This window comes from Etheostoma cragini, chromosome 7, assembly GCF_013103735.1.
Source record: "Etheostoma cragini isolate CJK2018 chromosome 7, CSU_Ecrag_1.0, whole genome shotgun sequence".
Lineage (NCBI taxonomy): Eukaryota > Metazoa > Chordata > Actinopteri > Perciformes > Percidae > Etheostoma > Etheostoma cragini.
Window position 1 is genome coordinate 8,911,948 of NC_048413.1, and position 24,934 is coordinate 8,936,881.

Consider the following 24,934-nt stretch of genomic DNA (forward strand, 5'->3'; position numbering starts at 1 on the left):
TTATAAGTGTCTTCTTGGCTTGTTTGTCCTCTACACAAACAATGGGGGGCGAGGTCCTCTGCCTAATTAAGTTCTCTTTCAGTTAAACAAAAACACTCCCAGCCTCTCCCATAATGAGGCTTAGGCTAATCTTAATGCCACAAAATAATCTTTAAATTAATTTACTTGACCTGATTGAGGCTAGTCATTATTGATTTCATGTTTGATCGATTTCAGTTGGAGTGTCAAACGTCCCTTTGCCCTCAATGAAAAATGAAAAACGTAAAGGGTTGCTGTACCTACTTCCAAGTTTTATAACCAATTTATAGTGACACTGTAATTATACATCATATATCACCAGCTCTTGCTTAAATGAAAAGTGCATCTAATTCTTATTCATCTAATGCTTAAAAACACATTGCAATAATAGTTACACAAAAAGATGAATAAAAGGCCATATTCATACAAGAGTGGCTCCATTCATATGAGAAAATTTCATTTGAGGCAGTGTTCTGAAAAATCTGCTCTTTGGTGAGGCCAATAAAATGGTGACATTTTTAATAATAGCACAGTGGGAGAGCACAGCGAGGGTAGAGGTTGGGTGCATTTACAGCTATTCTGCTCTCTTTTGATATGAGGCAGCGTGGTCAGATCTTTTTGAGCTCCATTAAAGAAAAGGAAAGTTCCCAGTGCCACTGAAAATGCTGGGTGGGATTTGGGTTGTCTGGGTCCACTCTCAGTTACTTGCAGGCTTCTTATTCTTAAAGTAGAGAGAGAGAGAGAGAGAGAGGACTATAGCTAATAATATGGACAAAATGAAATTACACAGAAGTGTAACTGACAACTAAGCCATCAATAATGTGATGATATCTGGGGCTTAGCTGTTATCATGCAAGAAAACCATTGAGATTGTATCATTATTAATAAGTCTCATGATGAAACATCAGGAGGCATTCATGGTTTGTTTCAAAAAACAATCTAATCAATTTATAACATTGTGTCACTTCACTGTTATACAGCCTTTACTGCAAGTTCAAGAAAAGGCAACCTATATAACTCAATACAACAATATCATATAGCCTATAACACAATATATTAAAGTGCTCATATTATGCTCATTTTCAGAAGTGTAGTGGAGCGTTTAGCTGCTAAAGAGCCAGATATTTCCCTTAGGAGTTGGAGAGGAAAAACAGAACTGAAAGAGATTTAATGTTGGACTTACACTCGCCAGGTGGACAGAAACACGACTCCAAATGATATGATTATGATAGTGTTGCTTTGTAATTGCCGGATGTTTAAACAGGCATCTGTTTGCTAACAAATTCACCATATTAACGTAAAAATTGATGATATGTCAATGTTATATTTTCAGCTTTTTTTCCACTGCCCCTAAGTGGCCAAAGAAAACCAGTTATTGCAGTTTTAAACAAAGTACAGCAGAGGCAGATGGGAATGATAATGGTTTTTTAGGTAGGTCATGAACTAAAGTACTGGACAAAGAAATGTTGACTTAATTATTGCACTAGAGGAAATAAAATTTGGTAAACACCAAGTGATAACTCATCCTGAGGGGGACACAAGTGTCTGTACCAAAGTTCAAGACAAACAATACAATAATGGTGGCAGAGGTAACTTAAGGTAAAGTCAAAGCGTCCTTATAAGAAAACATTGTGTTGGAAACATAAATGTCTGTACTAAATATCGTGGTAATCCATCATGTAGCTGTTGAGCTATTTCTCAGAACAAGTGAAAACACTGACCTGCTGGTGTCTCTAGGATTCTTCTTCTGGGGGACCATGAATGTTTGTACCAAATCCCATGGCAATCTGTCACGTAGTTGTCAAAATATTTCTTTCTGGACCAACATTGCCACCCTTCTGTGGTGGAGCAACATTGCCACCCTTGGACTCACGCTAAAAATCTTCAATGATAAACAACAAAAACAAAGAGCATAAAAAACAACTAAAACTGCGAGATCTTAGTTAGTCTTTTTATGTGGGATTTTGATCAAAGTAAAAAATGCCTTAATTCATGGAAATATATATTTCTTGTATTGAAAGAAGTGACAAAAAATGAGCAGAAAGTTTTGTAATGAGTGCATTCACTCAAAGTCAAAAGTAACATGATTCCCCAAAAAAGACTTTTAGAAATTCCCTTTTGTTTTTACCTTTTAATATTTTAGTCAGACTTGCTTTAAAGTTTTAGAATTCATATGAAATTTTAACAAAATGTTCTCATGACCATTACAATCCAAAACAAACATGTTTCTCCAAGTTTGAATCCCGTTAAGTGAGACTGGAGTTGAAGTTGTAGCCCGAAGCTGCTGCATCAACAGTGAATGGACGACGAGCTTTATGGGCCCGTACAGCTCTCGTCTGAACTTTATTATGTAATGTACAATAACGCGTTAAACTCTGGTAGTGCCATCAGTTCAGAGGCAGAAAATGGCACAGAAAACCATCTTGTACATTTTTACTGTCTGTCTTCTGTCTCTTGTGATTCATTCTGAACTTTATTATTTTTAAGCTTTGGCTGAGAGGAGCAAAAGTTCACAGATAAAGACTCATAAACCTTCATGAAGTGTGCAAAAAAATCTTCCATGGCTGAAATTCCTTTTAAATGAAGTCCACTTTATCATCCAGCAGTGATTTTTCACTGTGAAGTCATCCTGTTCAAGTTAATTCATCCATTCATACAAAGCTACAGGGTATAACATTTGCGCTTGAAAAGTAGGAAATATTTCTTTGACCTCGCTCTCTGTCTGTCTGTTCTTTCAGGTATGAGATCAGGGACATACATCTTGTGGAGGAGAGCGTCCTGGAGAGCCTGAAGGTCAAAGCCGATTTCCATAATTTCAAGCCGCGACCCTTCAACATGTTGGAATTCTACGGCCGCACCGGCCACGACATCAACGACATGCTGCTCGCCTGCAACTTTCACGGCACCGAGTGCAGAGCGGAGGACTTCAAAGTAGTAAGTTGTTTGCCGAGAAGATTTTATTCGATCGTGACTAAAGGATAAGTCTGGTGATTGTCAAAAAATCCAGTTAAAGACCAAAACCAACAATGAATTCATCTTGCTAATAAGTATTGCCTGTGTTGCCAAATCTTGGAATAGCTTGTTAAATTCAAACTAACATTTGAATTCAACATGTGGGAGGACTCGTGTCGTGCTGTTATTACACGGGGAAAGATGAAGCTAGTTAGCCTATCCCGCTAACAATAGCACTGATTCCCGCTAGACCCTCCGTACGTAACCCCGTGTGTTAAAAATCACAGACAGGATAAGAAAGAAATGACGGGTCAAATCTGGCGCTAAAAAGAGTTCCCAAGTAAAGCACAATTTAATCCAGTTTAAGTGAAAAACATTACAGTGCCCAGGTTTTTTTTTTTTTTTTTTTTTTTTTACATATTTTTGTGCCTTGTTTTTAAAGATTGCATCTACAGTATATTTTATTCTGTGATTGTAGAGTAGAGTGCAGACAATGCACACTGTATAAATCATAGGATTATCTATTTATAGTGAGTTAAAGAATGATGAACCCCCCCCCCCCCCCCCCCCCCCCCACAGCAAAGAGAGCAAACCTCTGAGCAAACTGAAGAAAAAGGCATGTAGTGTTCTAACCTGGGGATACCTGCTGTGTTCTTGTCTGTGCAAGCTGCTGGTTTCAATCGAAACCCTCGCTCGGTGTAAATATGTCACAGTAGGTGTTGTTGTGGGAACATGTTTGTCTTTTATCAGTGCACAGACAGGGCTGAGAGGGGGGTAGGGGCTCAATTGGGGGGAGGTGTCAAATAATTAAAGGACAATTCTGGCACAAAATAAACCTAGGTGTTATTAACATATGTGTACCGAGTCGACCGTTCCCTGGGACATGTTTTCATGGTAATCAAATGTGTCTCTATAATAAAACTAACTACCGCAAACTGGTGATTAGCTGTGATGCTAGCTTTTGAGGGTGAATTGCTATTTAAGACCACTAACAAGGCTCAAAATAGCACCACACCTCAAACAGTAGCATGTAACATAACAACAAGTAAACCGAAGCATTGAGAACTTTGTAACTGTACAGGCAGTTTTTTCAGACAGTAGTGTTCATGTTTACATGCGGGCGCCATCTTGGAAGACAGTCATGATCAGTTGAACAACGAACGTCGTGTAACCAGTAACCAGTAACCAGTAACCAGTAACATAGCTCAAGCACAGCGTTTGTGGTACGAACCCTCATTATGCTGCCATGGAAGTGTGGTGCTATTTTGAGCCTTGTTTGTTGTATAAGAGAGAGATTTACACTATAAATAATTTTTAAACAAAACGTTAAAACCTAAACACAACTTACTTTTAATAACTTTTTTACCAATTTATTTTAATTCCCTGACACTCACAAAACTGTATCATACTTTACAGATTTCTACAAAATAATCATTTCAAACAGAGGCCTTGGCCTTCTTTAGTGTTCACCAGATTTATCACAAAAGCAGGCAACAGCAAATGAAACTATATGCCACGATGGGCATGTTTTTTATGCTACTAGTTTCAAGTATATATTCATAATAACTGACTCCACCAAGGAGAGGGACATAGTTTCACTAATAATCTGTTTATTTTGAAATGGCAATACATCATTTTAAAGATTTTGGTGTTACTGGAATTAATAACAAAAATCTTCACACTAAACTGAAAAAGGCTGTTGCTTTTACAGGACAAAAACACTGCAACAATAAGGAAAAAACACTCTTAGTATTAGACGAAGAGACTACAATCAATATGATCAAGTTACTTTTGAATGCAGGACACTTTTTCATGTTGTGGTTAATTATAAGATTTTGGTCTTTTTTTGCTGTCAAATCTCCTTGTACTCTAATGGAAAGAAAACTTCCAAAATACACATTTAGATGGTGTTTGTTTTAGGCCTACTACCCTCCATCTGCAGATTTCTTCTGAATGAACCAAACAAGCTAATGTGCATCTTTTCAGTTTTATATGACATTTCAGGGGGAAAGATTGTTGATGTAAGTCATTAACTGGGGAAATACTGTGGTTATCCGTTTTAGTTATTTTGTATATCACTTTCACTTGCAGTGCCTTGTCAAATGAATGCAAATTGGCAAATTTTAATTAGTTCTCGCCTAATTTTCAAAACCAAGGGGCATATGTGATGACATTATTAGACACAAAATTTACTGCATTCACCTATAGTGTCTCCATTAAGTACAGTCCATTAGCCTGTATGGCTGTGATATATTGTCTAAGCTAAACGTTAGCTATTTATTACATTATTATTAATTATTATTACATTGGCTCATGCATGTTAGCAAGACACAAGTGAACTACATTTGCCTTTCTGTCTGCCTGTCTGTGTCAGATGTGCCGTTGTGATGTGCACCCTGCTGCAGGGAGACAAGGAGGGAGAGAGGGGGGGAGGGGGGTGGGCTTCGGAACTACACTTAAAGTCTCATCATTTGTCTCATCCGACATTATATTAACGATTTTTATCTAATAAATATATTTGTTTGGCAGAGAAGCTGTGTGCAAATTGGAATATATATTTATAGCCTATTGATTCATTAAAAAAAAAAACATTTGGAAAAAGGTCACTTTTCAATCCAAAATTAGATTTACATTTCTGTAATTGATTCTTCTTTTTCTTGTTTTATGATAACAATTGGGGGGTGTATATATCAGTTTGCATATAAAATATGATTGGAATCTGTGCCGACAAGTCCTTGTTAAAATTTATGATCACTTTTTCTTATGAGCTTTTAAATTATTTCATGGAATCCCCACAGGTCTGTGTATTTTTTTCATCTACCTTTTCATCTCTTCTATTATTCTTTTCTATTTACAGGACAAGGCTGCATTGTACAGCATTGTCCTTTAGAAATGAAATCCTTGTGGAACAGAGATGTGAAATAACGCTGTGGAGCTGGTGAAAGAAATGTGTTTTAAACATTATATATATTACGAGTGACTGATGCTCATGTGCGTTTTTCCCTGCAGCAAAAAGTAGAAGCTGTAATGTCTCTGCCATTAAAGCCTGCTGTTGCTGCTGGCGCACCCAGGCACTGTTGCCTGCGGTCACTGGCATCAGACGTGGTTTTTAATTTGGAGCTGAACATTGATCATTCCACGCAACAGCCTCACCTAAAAGATTGGATTAAGTTTAATGGTCATTTATCTTTCCCACAGAATATTCCTTTTCATCTTCAGTGGACTTCTGTGGTTGTAGATCCTCTTAAACATATCATAGCATCAAGTTGTTTTTACCATGATTTAAACAGGAGAACTGAAAAAAAACAGGCTGGCCTAAGAGATTTATTTTTGGTGTTGGAACATTATTACACACATTCATACACCAACGAGGAGCCCTACATGCAGCCACTTACTGTAGCAGCTGCTCTGAAGTAGCTTTGAAGTGATAAATGCTTATGGGCAATTTTACTATTTTTTCTCACTAACCCAGTGAAAGGAAAACTACTGGAAGCCTTTTGCATGTCTCTACATGCAGGTTGAAGTGATATTAGTGTGGATCAACTCAATTATTAGCCTTTGGTAGCAGTTAGCAACTCTCGCAATGTTTTTTTAGAACTCTACATGGTCAGACACCTCCTTTCATTACAGAGCTACCACAGCCCTTAACTGTATCACCAGCAGGTCTCTGATGTTTGGTTGTTGTGGCTCCTATAAACCGTTGAACACATGGACACTGTGAATACATTTAAAGACCTACCTGTTTACACTTTCTTTTGTGTGTGTAGTTTTTCATACTTGTATCTTCTTTGTAATATAAGTCAGTTGTTTTTACAGAGCCCAAAAAAGGGTTTTATAATTTGTACATCCTCCATTTTTAATCGCTCGATTCAATGTCTCTTGTCTTTTTTCTACTAATAAACGTTTTTTTGCACCAGACATTTTGACATTTAGACACAGTAGGAAAAGCATAGGTGTAAGTAATATAGTTAAACCGGACTGAACTCCATTTTGCTGCTTGACTTTCCAGTTCCTGCACCTCTGCATGCTGGCTTTCTAACTGGGAACAGAGCCATCGTTAATGAGCTAATGAGTTTGCTCCTGCTACAGTATGACAAGACAAAATGTCTGCTGTGTAAAAGGTCTATTAAGATTATGTGGACCAAGACCACCTTTCAATGCCCCCACCAGAAAAACAACAAGGCCTTTAAATTAAAAATCCCTCAAACAGAACAGTTCCTTGCTCTGAGAGGTGAAGATTATGGTACTGTGGCACTTTAATGATGCAGTAGTTCTTGGCTCTTCTCCTACACCCAAACATTGCATCATGACTTTTTCCCCTGACAGGATTTGAAACAGCCTTCTTGTTTTGAGCACATGCTCCCGAACGTTTGGTTAGTGTTGCCTCAATAACTCATTCCAGCAGTGGAATATGAAATGTACACATATTAAGCATGTAAATAGTTTTTGTGTGTGTGTGTGTGTGTGTGTGGTCCTAACACCCACTCAAGCATCCTATTGACCTTTCCCTGTTTTTGTCTACTTTGAGGAGAATGGATAATTCATGAAGTAGTTCCTTTATGTGGCTCACAAGTCCAAGACCGCTTCTTAAACTGTCCCCACCTCTTCTGAGCTCTCTGCCGTAATGGAGCAATTTCTCATCTCTTTGAAGAGCAGTGCAGCGTTCAGGAAATTGCATGTGGCCAGAAACTGGCAGCAAAAAGGTGTTCCCCCTGGAGAGGTTTAAGGCCTTTATTTCTCTCCTCTAAACTTACCCTTTGTTATCTCCATCACAAAACTGGAAAATGCACTTCCTTTGAAGACTGTCTTTGATGCATTGCATTGTTAATCTTTTCATTGTTTCATTTGCAAAGTGTGTGATGAATAAGGAAAGTGGTATATCCCAACTGACTGGTCTTTGTGCAAAGATCAAAAGAAGAAAAAAAGAGGCTGATAAGAAACTATTTTATTTCAGGCCGGTTTGTGATAAGAATACAGACTCAGCACACGATTGAATTGACAGAATCACTCGTTTTAACAATACTTTCAAACGTGCTACCTCTAGGGTAGACTTTTCCAATCCATGGCACGTACAGAAAGTTGACAATACGTTGTCGTCCCCTGTCATAGAATTACAAATGTTAAAATGTTTCCGCATCTTTACAGCTAATGTGTCCTCCTCTGCTGAGGAAATGTTTAACAATGTACTAGTGTGATGAAAAGTAGCCCCCCAAAAGAAAATTAGATACAATATTTGTTTGGACGGTTGCACACAAAAAAAACAACCTTCAACCTGATTGTATCCAATTAAAATGACAGATTTTGCTTCTAAAGAATTCTTATTCTTCTTATCAAATGTTTAAACCAGCCTCTCATGTTACGTAGGAAGATGAGAGCAGTAATAGCAGCACTAAAACATCTGCTGAAACTTACTAAAAAAACGCTTAAAGCGGAAAAGCCATCGTCTCATCACACCAAGTAACTTCTTTCACATTGTCATTGTTATCACAGTAAACATTTATTATAGCTCCTCTAATAGTTCAATGCTTTGCGGAAAAAAAGGTATTTGCTATCTGGCAGAGAGATAAATGAGAAGATTGATACCACTCTTGCCTCTTCAGCCAGGCGATGATTAGCTTAGCTTAGCTTAGCTTAGCTTAGTTTAGCTTAACGATTAGACACAGGGGGAAAAGCTAGCCTAGCTCTGCCTGCTAGCAATTCACTCACTCGTTCACACGTTATATCGTGAAGCTGCTGGCTGGAGCTTCGTATTTACCACTGGGTGATGTCAATCTTCTTATCTAACTCTCCACCAAAAAGTAAAATCCCCAGCTTGTTAAACACCCTTCACAGCTTCAGAAGTAGAGTTGCTTTTCTCTCATTGATGTTTATTACATATTCCTCTGTTGATTGATTTAATTGTATAAGGTAGTAAAAAAGGATAACCAATCAGACTCGTGATAAGTTATTATGTTCCTTCGCTCAGAGAAGCACTTTGCAAAACAGATAAATGGCATTAGCAGTTTTTACGGGGTTATCGAAAGCACCCAGCGCTCCCCTTCTGCTCCTCATCAGTTGCGGAGAATCATCCCTGCTAATTGGACTCTGAGGTATTTCTGAAGTAGACTGAACACTGTGCCAATTCAAAAACCCACTCACCAGTGAACTCCAGTAAAGTAGAACACTGCTCAGAGCCCCACCCGTGACGTGTTCCCTTGGTCCGATGCGGGGCCCTTTTTTGTTTGTCAAACTCTGGCTTTGACAGCTTTACCCGGGGAATAGCTGTTTCTGAGAGCTCCAGAAGCACACTGTCGTGACAGTTGTGTTATAATTTCTGTACCCTGATAGCTGCTGTCATGTCTTAAGAAGGCAACATGCATTTGTAGATTTTGTAGACAAAACGTGAGACATGCTTTGCCTCAGAAAAGAGAAAGCTTTGTGGTATGAGAATCACTGCATTTTGTATCACTTATCATTTGCGAGCTGTGCAATTGTGAATGTATAAAGAATTATGTTTAGGAAATACATATATATATATAACCCCTAAAAGACAATTTCTGCATTTTTAGCCTGTTCACTATGAATCCTGTATATCTTAATTATATCTACAATGACGTTTCAAGAAGTCTATTTTCAAAACGTAATGCCATGCATTGAATACAATGGCTTTCTGAAAGATAAAAATTCTAAAATGTAAGGTATGCTATGGAAAAATGGTCAGCACTAATGTTTCATATACCTTAACCCTCTAGGGGTGGAATAAAACATACAAAACCACCACTATATTGTCGATGCAGTAATGGTCTTCAGCCAACCGGAACTCTCAAAAAACAACCTAGGGGGTGACAATGAGCTCAGATTTCTCTGACAACTCTGGCCGTGTTGGGAGATGGAACAGAAACAGAATCCTAGTTAGGCTGGCATTTCCTCTGGGTTTTGTGGCCTTCAGCGACAGATGTGAAGCACAGCCACCACCCACACCGCCCAGCGGCATATGGGTCAGCACAGCTGCGCTTCACATTCTGGCTCCTGAACCTGTCGCATCCTCCTGCGCTGAGCCAGCAAAGTTATGTCATCCCCTGGCCACAGTGTTTATCCTCATTTGTCCCTCTCTTCCTCCTTTCTTAAGCAATTTTCTGCATTCCCCCTTCGTCTCAACCCCTGTGCAGTACATCCCTCACATCAGTCCCCTTGGGCATGACAATCCTCATTATGTTTTCATGTCGTGCTCTCTCTCCTTCTCTCTCTGTCTCTCTCTCTCTCTGTCTTTCTTTCTCTCTCTCGGTCTCTCTCACTCACTCTCTTTCCCTCCCTCACTCTTATGCCCTTTTCTTTGTTCTATTTGCTCCCATGACATCCCCTTTTCACCCTCCGGCTTAGGAACCCTGAGTTTACAAAAACAAAAAAACAAGACAAAACCAAATCTTAATGAAGAGAGAATAAGGTGAAGATATCACGTACATAGGAAATCACTTTAACAGCCTCTTAAATGTCTTCCCACTAGGATTAACACATGAACACATTGCAAGGATTAAATTAATATAACACAGTGCTGAACGCAGGGCATTTAGTGCTGACCACTTCTGAAGACTGATTGAGGGGCCGAGTAACCACATTACCCAGATCAGCAGGTGAATACTCAGGGCTCATAATGGAGAGTAATCCTGTACTCAAAAGGCAACTGTCAGCAGCAAGAATGCCATACGCAGCAGGAGAGCTCAAGCCAACTTTATCTAGTGTATTTTAATATAGGAACTTCACTAAACATTCAGCTAACTTACATCCCTGCAGAATAAACCCGTCATGCATACTCTTTAAAGTTATCATGTGAAAACCCATACTCAGAGAAAACCTCTGTAGTCAATTTCCATCCAAATGTTGCAAAAATGTAAAAAAGAATTAAGAAAATGTGAATGAACACACGTTGCCATGTTTTTACCTCCCTAGCATAAAAACAGCAATGTTTTGCCTTTTTTTTCCTTCAAGATTTCCTTGTTTTCAAATTTTTGCACAAAAAAACGATTGGAAACGCATTGGAAACGCATTGTCTTTTTTTCTCTCTTTTTCAATTTCCGTCTTTTAATCACTTACTTTGTTTCTTCTTGTTGCAAAAAAAACTTTTTGACATCAGAGAATCCTTTCCCTTAAGGCCAGGGAAACTTAGGTTTTTAAAGGCCCCATGACATGGTGCTCTCTTTCCTGAAATTCAGCCTTGGTTCAGAATTACAGCCACTAGAGCCAGTCCCACAATGAGCTTTCCTTAGAATGTGTCATTTCTTATGGCGTTTTTCCACTGCTGGTAACAGCTCGCCTCGGCCCGCCTCGGCTCGCCTCGGCCCATTATGCTTCCGTTTTCCATTGCAGATTGAGTAAAGCCTCAGCGTGGCTGGTCACTATAGCAACGCGTGATGACGTAATTTTCAGCGCGGCTCACAACAGCACGTCGGCTACGTGCCGCAGGCAGAAGAAATGTTTTGTTTCAAAAGAAGCTGAAGGAAGCAACGAAAATCACCGCTAAAAAAAACAGGAGTTTGGGAATTCTGACGGAGTTCAGACGCGGACATGACTGTTGTTCGCCGACACAAAAGGGTAAGTTAAGTTTCCTGGTAACGTTAGCTAACATTTGCATGTGTTCAGCGTCGCAGTCAGTATTTACTATGCGCTATATAAAGTACATGAACTTTAGCAACCATGATTACACACCAACATGTTTGCTGTGTACTGTTTGTGTTTCAGAGCATTCACGCTCTGCAAAACCGCCGCCGCAGACCGTCTGGTGGGCGACGTCCGACCGGTGAAATCTCTGGCTCTGACCTGCTGGTCTTCGTATAATCTTTATGAGAGTCACGGACAGGCTTATGACAACGACTGGGATGCATCTGGGCCAGCAGAGCCGGGGGGACACTGTCACGGGGTGCAGAGGAAGAAGACCGGGAAGTTTGGGAGGGTTTGATGCGCTACTTGAAAAGCTAAATAAAAACTTTTGTTATATATATATTTTTTTGTTTTTTAAAGTAACACTGTGCAATATTGGAAACGACATGAAGCCGCTAGTAGCCTGAACCGTTGAAAAGTGAGAATAGTGCAGAAAGTGGATAATCTGTCGGTGTCCGGCTAGATTTGTTTTAAATGTCCCGTTTGTTCTGGAAACACACTCCGCACTCTTGTTTGCTAAAAACGCAGTCATAAGTGACGACCAACCAGCAGTCTGCAGGTTTCCACGTCACCTTTTGGGCTCGCCTCGGCTCGCTTGGAACCTCGACTGAGGTAGTACTAAAAAAAGTACCTGGTTGCAGGTCCCAGGGACTTTTTTTCGTAATGGAAAACCAAAAAAAGCGAGTAGAGCCGAGGCGAGTTGAGTAGATACCACGCAGTGGAAAACCGCCATTAGTCTGTAGCTATTGTGCAGGAGAGAGGGGGGGCGAGGTGGAGGCTGGGGGTGTGGTCTTGACCAACTGCCAATTTGCTCATTAGAAACCCATGATGTCTCTCTCTCATGGGTGGGCTAAATTCTCTGGGCGGGCAAAGCAGAGAAAGCGGAGGAAACCTTTCCCCTTATGACCTCATAAGGAGCAAGATTCCAGATCGGCCCATCTGAGCTTTCATTTTCTCAAAGGCAGAGCAGGACACCCAGGGATCAGTTTACACCTATCACTATTTCTAACCACTGGGGGACCATAGGCAGGCTTGGGGAATGAATACTAATGAAAACAAATAAAAATAAAAAAAACTCATAAAGTGAAATTTTCAGGCGATGGGACCTTTTTAGGAACAGTAGGGGGAAGTTTAGTGCAGATAAAAGTAGAAGGAAGGATGGAAGAAGAGGCGTGATGTTTTTTCACAAAAGGCAAGAATCACATCAGCTTTCACTGGGAGAGGGATTGATTATCTGCAATCACTGAGCTTCAAAACATCACCAGTTGTTTTAGCATACTAATAGCCCCATTTTAATAACAAATCTGCAAATTTTAAACATCAGAGACATCTTATCTCGTGTTGTTAAAGGGCGGACAGCCAACCAGCGTCTCCATGACTCCAGCTGGTTTCGAGACGGATCAGTAATGCTGCTAAAGCACGCTCTATTTGCCCGGGCCTGAGAGGGGGAAACACTTTTTCAGAAGACATTTCGGACCAGGGAAGAGGGAGGAAGGGAAAAAAAGAAGCACAGCAGGGCTTAAAATAGCCCGGGTTGTCTGCACTGCTCTGCACATGGTTTATTTATCCTGAGGATTACTGCAGGTGACTTGAGGGCCGGTCTCAGTATGGGCTGAAGGCAGGCTCGCATAGGACTGGCTGTGACTCAACGCTGGATGGCGTTCAGAAAGAGGAATGATGCTGCAGTTCAGTTCATTTCTGACAGAGAGGCTGGTAGTCAGTGGTGGGAAGTAACTAAGTACATATACTTAATCCTGCTATTTGCAAAGGATACAACAGTTCTGCAAGAGGAGGCCACATGTGTGGACCGCATTGGAAGGAGTTTTCCAAATTTATCTTTTTGGTCTATCCCATTACAAAAAAGGTGTCTTCCTTCATATTACCCCTGCCCTGGCCTCTAAATTCAGGATCCAGTTAAAGATTGTTACATAATTACTTACAGAGCCATTTTTGTGATGTTGTCAGCAGATATTTGAGGTCCTCAGATCAGGGCTCACTGGCTGTACCTCTCATTAAGCCCAAAACAAAAGGTAACAGAGCTTTTGAAACAATCGCTCCTAGACTGTGGAACACTTTGCCACATGTTTTGAGAGTGACTGCATCTGTTGACATTTTTAAAAAGCAGCGGACAACGCATCTATTTAGTCACAGTGACTGTATTATTTTTTATTTACACTTTTGTGTTTTACTATGATTTAATGTGATTTATTGTGCTTTTTCTCAGCACGCTGTCTGCTATAGGTGCTTTACAAATAAACGTTATGTTACTTTAAACTTTACTTACCTACTTACGTACTTGTTATGTTCAACATGTCTATGAGTTGTTAGCCGTTTCAACCAAAAAAAATAATTTGCCTCTGAACTTCCCAGTTGGTTTCATTTAAATAAGGCACAAAATGTTAAATTATCCAGTATTTGGATGGAGTATATTTACATTATTGTATGGGTACTTTTACTCAAGTAAAGGATCTGAGTACTTCTTCAGTGCAGTGTTTGTAGCAGGTGGATCAGGATGGTTAAAATCTTTGACATGATGCGCTGTGATGTGAAGGCAGTTATTGTTTAGACTGACTGAACTTATGTTTAATTAAAAACAGGATTCAATGGTTCTACGGTTACCATGTTCTACTGAATCACAACACTTTTTCTTCCTGATGTGAATTGATGTTAATGAAGCGCAGTAACACGCAGATGCAGAATATATGAGTATTGTTATATAGAGTGGAAAAAATGAAGCTATGTAACAGGAATTTAATAGAGACAGGAACATTCTGCGTGGTTTAAAATAGGTTATTCAGTCAGGTGCACAAGAATGCACAAACACACACACACACACATACACACACACACACACACACACACACACACACACACACACACACACACACACACAGCAGTTCCTTATAATCCTTTATTAACGTAAACACAGCTGAATGATAGCAGACAAGGGCTAAACCTGTAAACAATCAAATAATCCTGCCGCGGTACTACCAGCGCTGACAGAGACACAAACAAACAGAGAATTTAGAATACACCTTCTTTAATGTATTTTTTTTTCTTTTGTGTAAACTGCACAAAACTGTGTACAGCCAGATGGGGGCTCAGTGTGGGATAAGGTCAGAGAAATGGACGCAGGGCAGGACAAAGTGGGGAAGAGACAGATGGGAGCAGTTGTAGTGACAGGTGAGGATGTAGACTGTAGCTGGTCACTCTAGGTGTGAAACACGGTGCAGAAATAAACTGAAAGAGGCATAACAAACGGATGAAAGTAAGGGGAGAGAAGAAAGGAAAATGAGCCGGAGGCATTTTATTGAGAACAAAAAATGAGGGTTATAATGAGGTGGTTTTGAATGGAAGGAGAAAGCGGTGGAAGATGGGAACAAGTCGGAAAAAAAGGAAGGCTCTTTCTGCGTGTCTTCCCCTGACACCACTTTAATAACTAATTTATTTTAATGTACAAAAAAGATCCCATTAAGTTTTTTGTATTATTGTCTGGGGGAAAGTAGGAGATATTAATTTACTTGCCAGAAAGTTCAGACACAGGTGCACACATGCAACACACACACACACACTGAAACACAAACCTACACACAGATAAAGAAGAGGCAGTGGCAGTCACAACAACAACAGCGGCAGCCTCCCGGAGAACAGCCCGGAGACTGATTAGTATTTCCTGGATGTTCTTTTGCACTTTTATATCAACCTTAGACTGGCATTTCCACCGCAATTACTGAGCTAATCAGTTAACCAGCGTTGGCCTGCAGCCTAAGTTTAGACAACATTTCTTTCCGTTGGTTTGCCTTTTTAATGTGTCTGTGGGAAATGACGGAACGTCTGCATCATCGTCTCATGGTGTATTGTTGATTGGTTTAGACCGTGGCTCCTCTGGATGCTGCACTTTCCTGAAATATTATCATTGTGACATTTTGAGATTATTGCACATTATACATTGCAGACTCTCAGGAGAGTTCGGTAACAGATAGAAAGACATTTACAGGCTGACAGGGAGGAGGAAATAGGAAAGAAAAAGGACAAACGGGCCAGGCAGACACAGAGCAAAACACCTGCTATGACATAGTTGCATCCTCTAGCAATGCTAGAGTATGCCCATCATTTGCTAACAGCTAGCTATTTGGGACCAGGCTATTTTCAGATACAAAAGAGTTACATACATTGCAGACATTGCTAATTGAAATGTTTGAGTGTAACCTCGATGTAACCTCTCCGGTCTCTCTTCCTTCATCTGCTCTTGAATGTTCTGTATCGAGCAAAGGAGAGCAGGCTTTACCCAGCATGCCCTTCAGGGCTGTAACAATATTGGCGGTCCCGTCTCAACACACCACACACTGCGTACATAACTCACTGCTTATAAATATGTCCCGTAGATGTCAAGATCTCATGCCCAACACTGAACTTCCTTTGGTCCTCAGCAACACACTCGCCAAGTGTAAAAGCAATGAGATGAAAAAAAAGAAAGAAATCCAAAGACAGACAGAGACTCGTACTATTTTAGTTTAATGTCTGAAGTTTAAACCCAATTAAAGATCTCCCAAGAAAAGTTGTTTAATTATGTTTCTTTTTCATTAAGTGCAGCAGAATTCAAAGTTAATAGTTTTGACCGGATAAATTAAATCACTGACTTTAGACAATTAGCCGGTGTTCACTGTTCCCACAATCAAGCATTTATTTTCTTTTGTAGCATGCAACCTTTGTCTTGGTGTATATTGTATTTATTATTGTTTAACAATGTTATTATGCTGCACTCTTGGTCTCTCTTGATACAGAGATTTATTTTAATGAGGCTTCCTTTTGCTTAAAGTTTTTTTTACGATTGATATGGCAATTTTTTCAAAACTTTTAACAACTTTTCCTGTTGTTTACAGCAAAAAAAAGCTTAAATGCTGACTGTACAATGTCCAGCACCAAACAGCGGACAGACTAGCTGGGGAACATATTGGAGCATTTAACAGCTAAAGAGACAGATATTTCTTTCAGGAGTTGGTGGAGAGAACAATCTGCACTAAAAGAGAGTGAATGTTGTACTTACATTTGTCATGTTGACACAAACAAGATTGCAAATGAATGCTGATGTTGCTTTGTGTCTGCTGGAAGGGAAAATACTGAATCCCTTAAAAAGAACTCATAACTCTGCGGTTTGTAATTCTGCTTGCTGCCATAGAACCTCATCTATTGATTACTAATCTACAGACTCCATTGGAATCTACAGACTTTTTAACAGTTTTTTTAGCACTGATCCAGAATGAAAATCTGCAGAATTTAGATTTTCTGCTAGGCATTCTGAGTTTTATTTTATTTTATTATTTGTTAAAACGTCTTTGGAGATTCCGTGTGGCCCTGCTGATCATTACAAGTGTTTGTGTGCGATTCATCACAATTAGTCCACTTAACCCCCATCTCTACAACATTTTAACCCCCTTTTTTTACTCCGGAATTACACACACACAATCCCACATACACGTCATTCTGCTGTTGAACGCCAAAGGTAGTGTTACGCCTAGTTTGGCAGCACCGCTCTCCCCATAGGAAAACAATGGAACGGCCGCAAATCATGTGTAGCTGGCTTTAAGGCCCAATACACACACATACACACCCAGGACATGTAAATATGAATTATTATAATAGAGAGAGACATCAAAGTGATGTGGATGCCATAGCCAGGCGCTCCAAGCAGTTTGGGGGTTGGAGCCTTGCTCAAAAGGGAAGAGGTAATCTGGCACCTCTCCAGCTTCCAGTCCACACTTCATTTTTGGTCCGGATGGTCCGAACGGGCCAGCCTCCGGTCCCCCAAGCCAAGTCCCTCTAAACTGAGCCAGTGCTGTTAATAATCTTTGTCATTCTTCACTTCATACAATACTGGTGTAAGATGTTGAAATGCCTCTGTCTTGAAACTGTAGACAAACATGTGTTCTATATGGATATATGTTGTCTATATATAGAATACAAGGTAAGATAAGATACATACAGAGAGATGAGAAATGATCCTTTTTATCTCTGAATATCAAACACATCGTTGGCATGATAGAACATTTTTTTCTCCGTTTAACTCCCACACTGTCACAATAAAAATGATGCAACTGTCCTTTTTTATATAACGAAATGAAATCAAACACATCCCTCATGCTACCATGCTTTGACATTAGGTAAAACAAGCATTACCAATTAGTGAGTGATGCTCAGACAAGCACCCAGAATAGAGGACATCAGCCACTGCAGTGAGGAGAATGACAGGTATATCTGGAAAAGTAAATTGGCTTTGCTTTCGTTGTTTACTCTCTGCTGGTCATTGTTTCTCTGCTGCTCTGATAAGTGGAGCGGCGCTGATGTTGAGGCCGAGTGGTCAGGCGTGCTGCCTCGTCTGGCTCTCTCTCACTCTCTCTCTTTCTCTTGGTGTCCTCTGGTTGACAGGGACACACTTGTTTAACGTAGGAGCAGCAGAAACTTGTTATGCTCGTCTAGACGTCAGTCCCTGCTGGGTGCAGATGCTGCTGTCTGCCCCGCAGGACCCCGCCGGTCCAGCTACTCTCCATCCTCTCCACCTGAATGACACTTCAGTGCCCGAATAAGGGATCAGCCATGTGTTATCATGTTTGCAGTAGGAACAGCAGAGAAGAACGTTGATGGAATGGTGCGTGACACTTCTTAGACAGCCGTGTTTTTTTTTGTCTCTAACCTCTGACATGACTTCGAGGCTTCTACCTTTTAAATCTTGTGAGCAGCCTTCAAAGCCCAGTACGTTTTTGTCAGCAAAGTGATGCAAAAAAGTTAATACATTTCCGAAGACGACCTGATATTAAAATGTAAAAAAATAGATAGCTTCTGTAACTCCATACAATCTAATTTTTCTCTTTTATAGGCCTTTCTGGAAAAATGATTGTTCTTCCTGGGGTTTCTACTTTCCATATTATAAGACAAATCTCTTGTCTTGTCTTGTTTCTTTCAGACGTTAAAACCTTTGTTTAATGTTGTTGAATTTTATTTTTTAACTCACAGAGTGGCAGCGCTGTTAGCTGTAAGGTCTGCTTTGTGAAACTTCCCCAGCGTTCAGACCTCTCTGTGTTAGCCGGTAATCCTGACGTCTGAGCTGTTGTTGCTTTTTCTGTCGAGCCGTGACATTTAACGCGCTATGGTCTAGGGCTTATGGGAAGTGCTATTAATTAAAAGCTGCTAAAAAACAGGAAAATTAGATAAACAACATCTAGGTATTACATTACCATTCTTGTCTAAACACATTGGATACTACCCAGCATACTGTTGTAAGCTTAGGTACCAAGCCTGATGTCTACATTTTAGTATTTAACAGTGTCAGTGGTTTTTAAATTAGTTTTTTTTCTCTCTGGAATAGAACTAATAAAGTCACTTTGTCTCTTTAAAGCTGCAGCTTGCATTCACTGATTTTTGGAACAGCAGAAACAAACTATGAACACACTAACATATCAGTGGACTTTTTTACACTTGTCAATTTACACATTCAGCAGTTACGGAGCAACACCAGCAATCATTTGGAGTTGTGTTTCTGTCAACATGATGAATACGAGTCCTGTGTTTCCTCTTCTTTTTTGCTTTATTTTGCTTTACACTAACTCCTGAAACAAGTATCTGGCTCTTTAGCTTTTGAACGTCGCGCTGTGTTTACTAGATAGTGGCTAACTTTGTCTGTTTGCCGTTCGGTGCTGAGCAGGCAGTGTAAGATTGGTTTAGAAAGTTTTTTCATTAAAACGACTGCATACAGCACCTGAAAAACAATGCAAGGAGAGTTTTGAGAGTGAACCAAAAAAATAACTAATAACAGAAAATAACAATGCGCTGAAAGTCACTAGAGTCATGCTATGTCATTAGGAGCGACCCCTTTTGTAGTCGCACGATCCTTTGTTAATATAAAAATACTGACAATAGCACTTTATATAAAGCTTAAGAATAGCTTTAAAAGAAAACTTTTTAACCATCATTTGAAATTATTTATAGCTTAATGTAAAGAGAAATATGTGTTTTGGGGGAAGGTTCATTAAAATAGTAAATAACTAAGGACAATAACCTACTTATGGAAGGCCACTTGGCAATTAATGTTGGCCTGGTGGTGGTGGCCTTTCTCATAAATCTATTATTCCGTGCTAACGAGGGAGTCATTGGGTGCATGCATGTGCGTCTTTATTTTATATTTTTTTATCAGTGCCCTGCCTTATCACCTCTGACACCTTATTGAGGACGCTGTTGTTTTAATTATACACTGATATCAGTGAGGGGAGATAAATTTGAGTGGCGTTCATTATGTGTTGTATTAGCATTTAAAGACAAATGAGTTCCACTTTGTGAAAGCGGGCTGCACAGTTTCTGATAGGAAAAGGGAGAAAGGATTGCGTTATAAATAGAGGAGGACAGAGAGACATCGGGACAAAAAGGGGACAAAAAGAGAGAGGTGTCAGGACAGAAAAGGTCAGATGGTCCCATGCTATAAGATGCAATTTTTACCTTTTTAAGTAATAAAAGATTTGTAAAAAAAACTGGTGAATTTATCTTTGGTTTTATTTTTTGTCCGAACAATATATATATATATATATATATATATATATATATATATATATATATATATATATATATATATATATATATATATATATATCTTATCTTCTGTCATTAATGTCACTGTCATTTACAACTAAGCAGCATCCTTTCTCTTCTGATGCTTGTCTTATGTTACCACGCAGTTACAAAGCCAGAATATAACCGAACAGTATTTCCCTAATGAGAGGCTGGACATAGGAGAGAACTGTGATTTCACAGGCCAACGCTGAGTCTGAACGAGCTGAGCGTGAAGAAAAAGAAGCGAGGTCATATAGCGTCAGGAAGGGAATGGGTCTCGCCACATAGAAATAATCGGAATGTGGATTTTGGTCTGACTGCACCATTATAGAGTTTGGTTGCAGTAGAGTTTTTTTCAATTTTGTATTCCCATTTAAAAATGATCTTTTAATGATATCTTAATTGCTGTACACGGGGCTATAGATACAAAAATCCTCCAAAATTGACCCATAATCTGAAATTTAATTTGTTTAACATGCAGACTCCTCCGTTTTCTCAACAAACTCATCTTTAGCTTCCAACCAGGGTCACCCGGTGGGGAAAGGGGCACGTTTTTTTTAAGAAAGAAAGAAAGGTTTCCAGTCAGTCAGACCAGCTCATCAGGACCAAAGGTTTACAGATAATGTACACTCATCGAGGATGCTGTGCACTGTACCTCTCAATGTGGTAAATGTGAACAGCAGTTAAGGGAGGAGCCAGTAGTGGCTATGTGGAGGGGAGTTTGAATATGTATCATAGTTTATATGCAGCCAGGCCTATAAAATCACTGATGGTCAGCATCGCTCTTCTTTCCTGCTTTCGTCCAAGCCTCAGCAGTACTGAGCTTGTTTTCACACTGCTACTAATAACAGTATTGGATCCTGATGTTTTCAATAAAAGTTGAGTTCAAACTTCCCCTCTATTTCAAAAATGCCTCAGTATCACAGGCAGTTGCATATTGTCAATATGCAGATGCTGTGTTCCTGCTTTCTCTCTGATTTATGCAGCAACGAGGCGCTCATCAAGTCGTCATTTGATTGCTTCGTGTGTTTCGATAAAAAAAGATGCCATCGCCTTGAATGATGCCTCTCATTAGCTGCGCTTCAGACCAGGGCTGTTCCTACAGACGAGGAGGACGACTGCAGTATTTGTTTTTCTTGTCTTTTCTGTCCCTGTAGGATACCCTGAAAAGATCTTTACTCACAGAAAATGAACAAATAAACACACATATGCACTCTCACAATAATCTGACACCTGTTGTAGGATTGTGTTTAGGTGTACAGTGAATCTCAGTATAAACGAGCTTTTAGCCTCCCATTAGCACCTTTTTAGGTCACCATGGCAACCTCAGCCTGTTAAGAGCCTGCACAGATTGACCCTCAACTTTCCCCAGCACTACTCACTTGCTGTAAGCTCAGTGTGATTTCTAAAATGAACCAGTAAAAAGGAAAAAAGAAAAGCACCGCAGCCGAAAGCATTTTTTCATCCACCATTTTTGTCTGATACGACAGGAATTAAAATCTATAACAACCATTTGAGGGGAAAAAAATCCGTAGAAATAATTTAGAAGAGACAATCTTTTACAGATGCAAATCAGTTTCTTATCCATTTGTCACAGATTGGTACGCCTCTGTTTATAATTGCTCCCCTCTGCCAATTACTGGTTGTGTGAAATATTATTTGAAATAATTTTCAACAGCTTCCAATTATTTTTAAAGTTTTGCTTGCTGTCTTGTTAGCGTGACTTTTACATCAGGGTTCATTTCTAGCTTTAAGCCAAACTTTTTTGACTTCCTTTGTGACTCAACGACAGTGCAGTTGTGATTGTTGGCCCGGCCTTCTATATGTTTGAACTGGTTGTGCTTCTTTAAAGTCCAATGCAAATTGAATTTGATCTGCTACAGCAGCATACATATATCTGCTCTGTAAATCACTTGTCCTGTGTTCTCCTTTACTTTATGCATTATGCAACATTATGAGCTGATTACGGCTCTGTGACTACCTCCGCTGCCGGCTTAAAAGCGCAACAACTCTGCTCCCCATTCCATCTTTGTAACTTTCACACAAACGACAAGGCGGATTAAATGCGTTTCGCCGCCTTGATCAGGTTGTGTAAAAGGGCCTGATGACTAACGCACTGCATCCTGCTATACAAGACAAGAGGAAGTTACTCACTTTGGTCAGTTTAGATGCTGATGTGGTCCTTAGTCTTCAATACCTCTGCTACAGTGTCTGCACATGGCTTGTAAACTAGTTTGATAACTTCTTCTGTGCTCCCCAGCTGGTGCTTAGCCTGACAGCTGCTGTCAATAGGCTCGTTCTAGATGAGCCGGATCGGCGCCTGTTGCATGCCGGTTAGATTTGTGTCCGACTAGATCCCGACTTGCTCTGACATCATGTACACATAGGCAACGTTAATCTCACCAGATCAAGGCAGCCCTAGTTCTGAGACGCAGGCAGCGCAGTTGCGTTTTGACCGACTGCGAGACTCAGGGGGTAAGCCTCTCCTCTCTAAGTGTAGCTCCTATGGCGCCATTTTAATGCTACAAACCCATCACCTGCCATTAGCGTCCTATTGACTACCATTCATTTTGACGTCACTTTGACAGCAAATAACTTTACATCTAAAGCGTTTAAAGACTTTATTTGTCCTTTGTTTATTTCCAAAGAAACACGACAATGTTTAAAAGGCTCCATTACATTGTAGCTCACGTTATGGCACTGTAGCAGACGCTTTTGTAAAAATAGGCTGACGATTGTGTCATAACAACGCGATTTGCTGTCGCATAGGCAACAAATCACCACATTGTCAGGAGAAGCTCGCAGACAGTTTTGACTTACATGAGCTGTTTAGGTTTAATTACTAATGTTAACTTGCATTTTAGTTGTGTGCATATGTTATCTCCTTACATATACTGTACCTACGCCCTCTGTCTCTGCAAGATTGGGAATGATTGAGATTTCTCTTGGAAAAGCTAGCAGAAGACTTTCAGACAGGTTGCTCACGTCTCATCTACGTTGTCAAGCTCAGTTGGAGGCTGCACAGTAACGCTCAGTCCTAACTGGAAAAGTGCTCCTAATATCCTTCACTGGTCTCCGTCCAGAGCAACGGTCTTGTTGGTCCATTTCTATAACTGTCTATGTGAAAGACCCAGGCGGACCCAGAGCATGCTTGGAAACGCCACACTCTCAGCTGATTGGTTTGCAATCAACTCAACATGATTACATTTTTTATAAACTTTTTATTGATTTTGAATTGTAGGAATTGTAATTGCCATTTGTCTGATTTAAGGGGTTTTCTGTACAGAACACAGGTTGTGTGGCTGATAGTTACGTTTAGAAGTCAGAGAGACTAAATCTGTTCAGATCACAGATCCTCTACAGTGTTGTTAATTAAAATCAGCAACACATTTCATGTAGAGTAGTTTGACAGCTACTCTGTCATAATTAAAACGACTAGAGACTGTGTGCAAGCTGATATAGGGGTCTGATTACATTTTCTTGAATCGGAATCGCACCATAGTGTTTCTGTCACTTCCTGTTCAGCATGAAGGCTGTCGAAATCAACCGGAAACTGTCTAACTTGAGGGCGGATTTTTGTCACCGCCCCCGGCTGCTGCCGCCTGCTCTCGTCCACCTAACAGGCGAGGCGCAGGTCATCTGGAGCGCGCCTAATAAAACACAGATACCAACAAGCCCTTCAGCCAGCTGGGATGGAAAAAATAGCATTTCAGATATTTGCCCAACAACCTTTTTTTCCTCCCTTTAAAAAACTATACATTGAAAAACATGTTGACATTATTTTAACGGCAGAAAGGGATAAATAAATGTGATTTCAGTTGGACTGAAAGTGTGTGTAGTAAATGTTTGCTGTCCTTCTCTCTCTGACAGGACACAGCAGGGAAGCCTATTCCACCTCTCTGAGTATTCATTTCCCAACAAAGAAACACCTGCAGCGTGAGGCAAATAAAAAAGGATTGATTCTTTACGCTGTGCACAACATAAAAATGAATGGCTAAACTATGGCTCATACGTCTTGAAAGTATTCTCTTCCAGTTCCCATCAAAATAGAAATAGAAAAAATCGTCAGTGGCCAGAGGGTATCTTTAAAAAAAATCCAAGACTTTTAACTTATCTTATAACCTCTAATTCTAATATACTTTGACCGCCATGTAAGTTTCTGATTCTGCGAAAAGCATAATAAAGTCATTAATAAAAACTCCCTGTGGCTCTGCTATTAAATTAATAGAAAACTCATAGATGACAGGGCATGTAGTTATATATGCTAATTAATGATTGCTGCAAATAAAGTATTAAAAATGGTACATTATTGCAAGAGTTGTTTTGTTCTTTTGGCCACTTGGGGGCAGCAGAAACAAGTTGAGAATACAATGTTATATTATCACTTTTAAGTTTATGTGGCAAACTTGTAAGCCAACTGTTGCAGGATTATACTACATACAGGATTATTTTGATTTTGTGCGACGTGTTGACCTTTGTGTGTGTGTTGACTGTTATCTTGCCCCCCAGCTTGAATCTTCCCTTGTCACTTTGAGATTGGGCAGGTAGTGACGGCATGAACGCAGCGTGTTTGGGAGTCCAAGTTGCTTACATGCACCATCTGCGAAACGAATTAATCTCTCGGTATTCAGCAACAGCATGTGACAGGCTGGGAAATCTAAAGCCTCAGCAGATATCTCTCAGCAGAGTGGGAAATTTGTCACACAGAGGAGGTTCACACCAGGGGAAGAGC

General features: G+C 40.0%; 1 protein-coding gene and 1 long non-coding RNA gene across 2 annotated transcripts in view; both read left to right on the forward strand.

Moving 5' to 3' along the window:
- LOC117947689 (acid-sensing ion channel 1-like) overlaps positions 1-24,934 on the forward strand; it is a 41,194-nt gene that overhangs the window by 3,143 nt on the left and 13,117 nt on the right. The window contains exon 2 of the mRNA XM_034876853.1: positions 2,757-2,952. Within this exon, the coding sequence (XP_034732744.1) occupies positions 2,757-2,952 (196 nt within the window). The remainder of the gene's footprint in view (positions 1-2,756; positions 2,953-24,934) is intronic.
- LOC117947691 overlaps positions 24,774-24,934 on the forward strand; it is a 6,339-nt gene continuing 6,178 nt past the window's right edge. The window contains exon 1 of the long non-coding RNA XR_004657293.1: positions 24,774-24,784. This is a non-coding gene — a long non-coding RNA (uncharacterized LOC117947691). The remainder of the gene's footprint in view (positions 24,785-24,934) is intronic.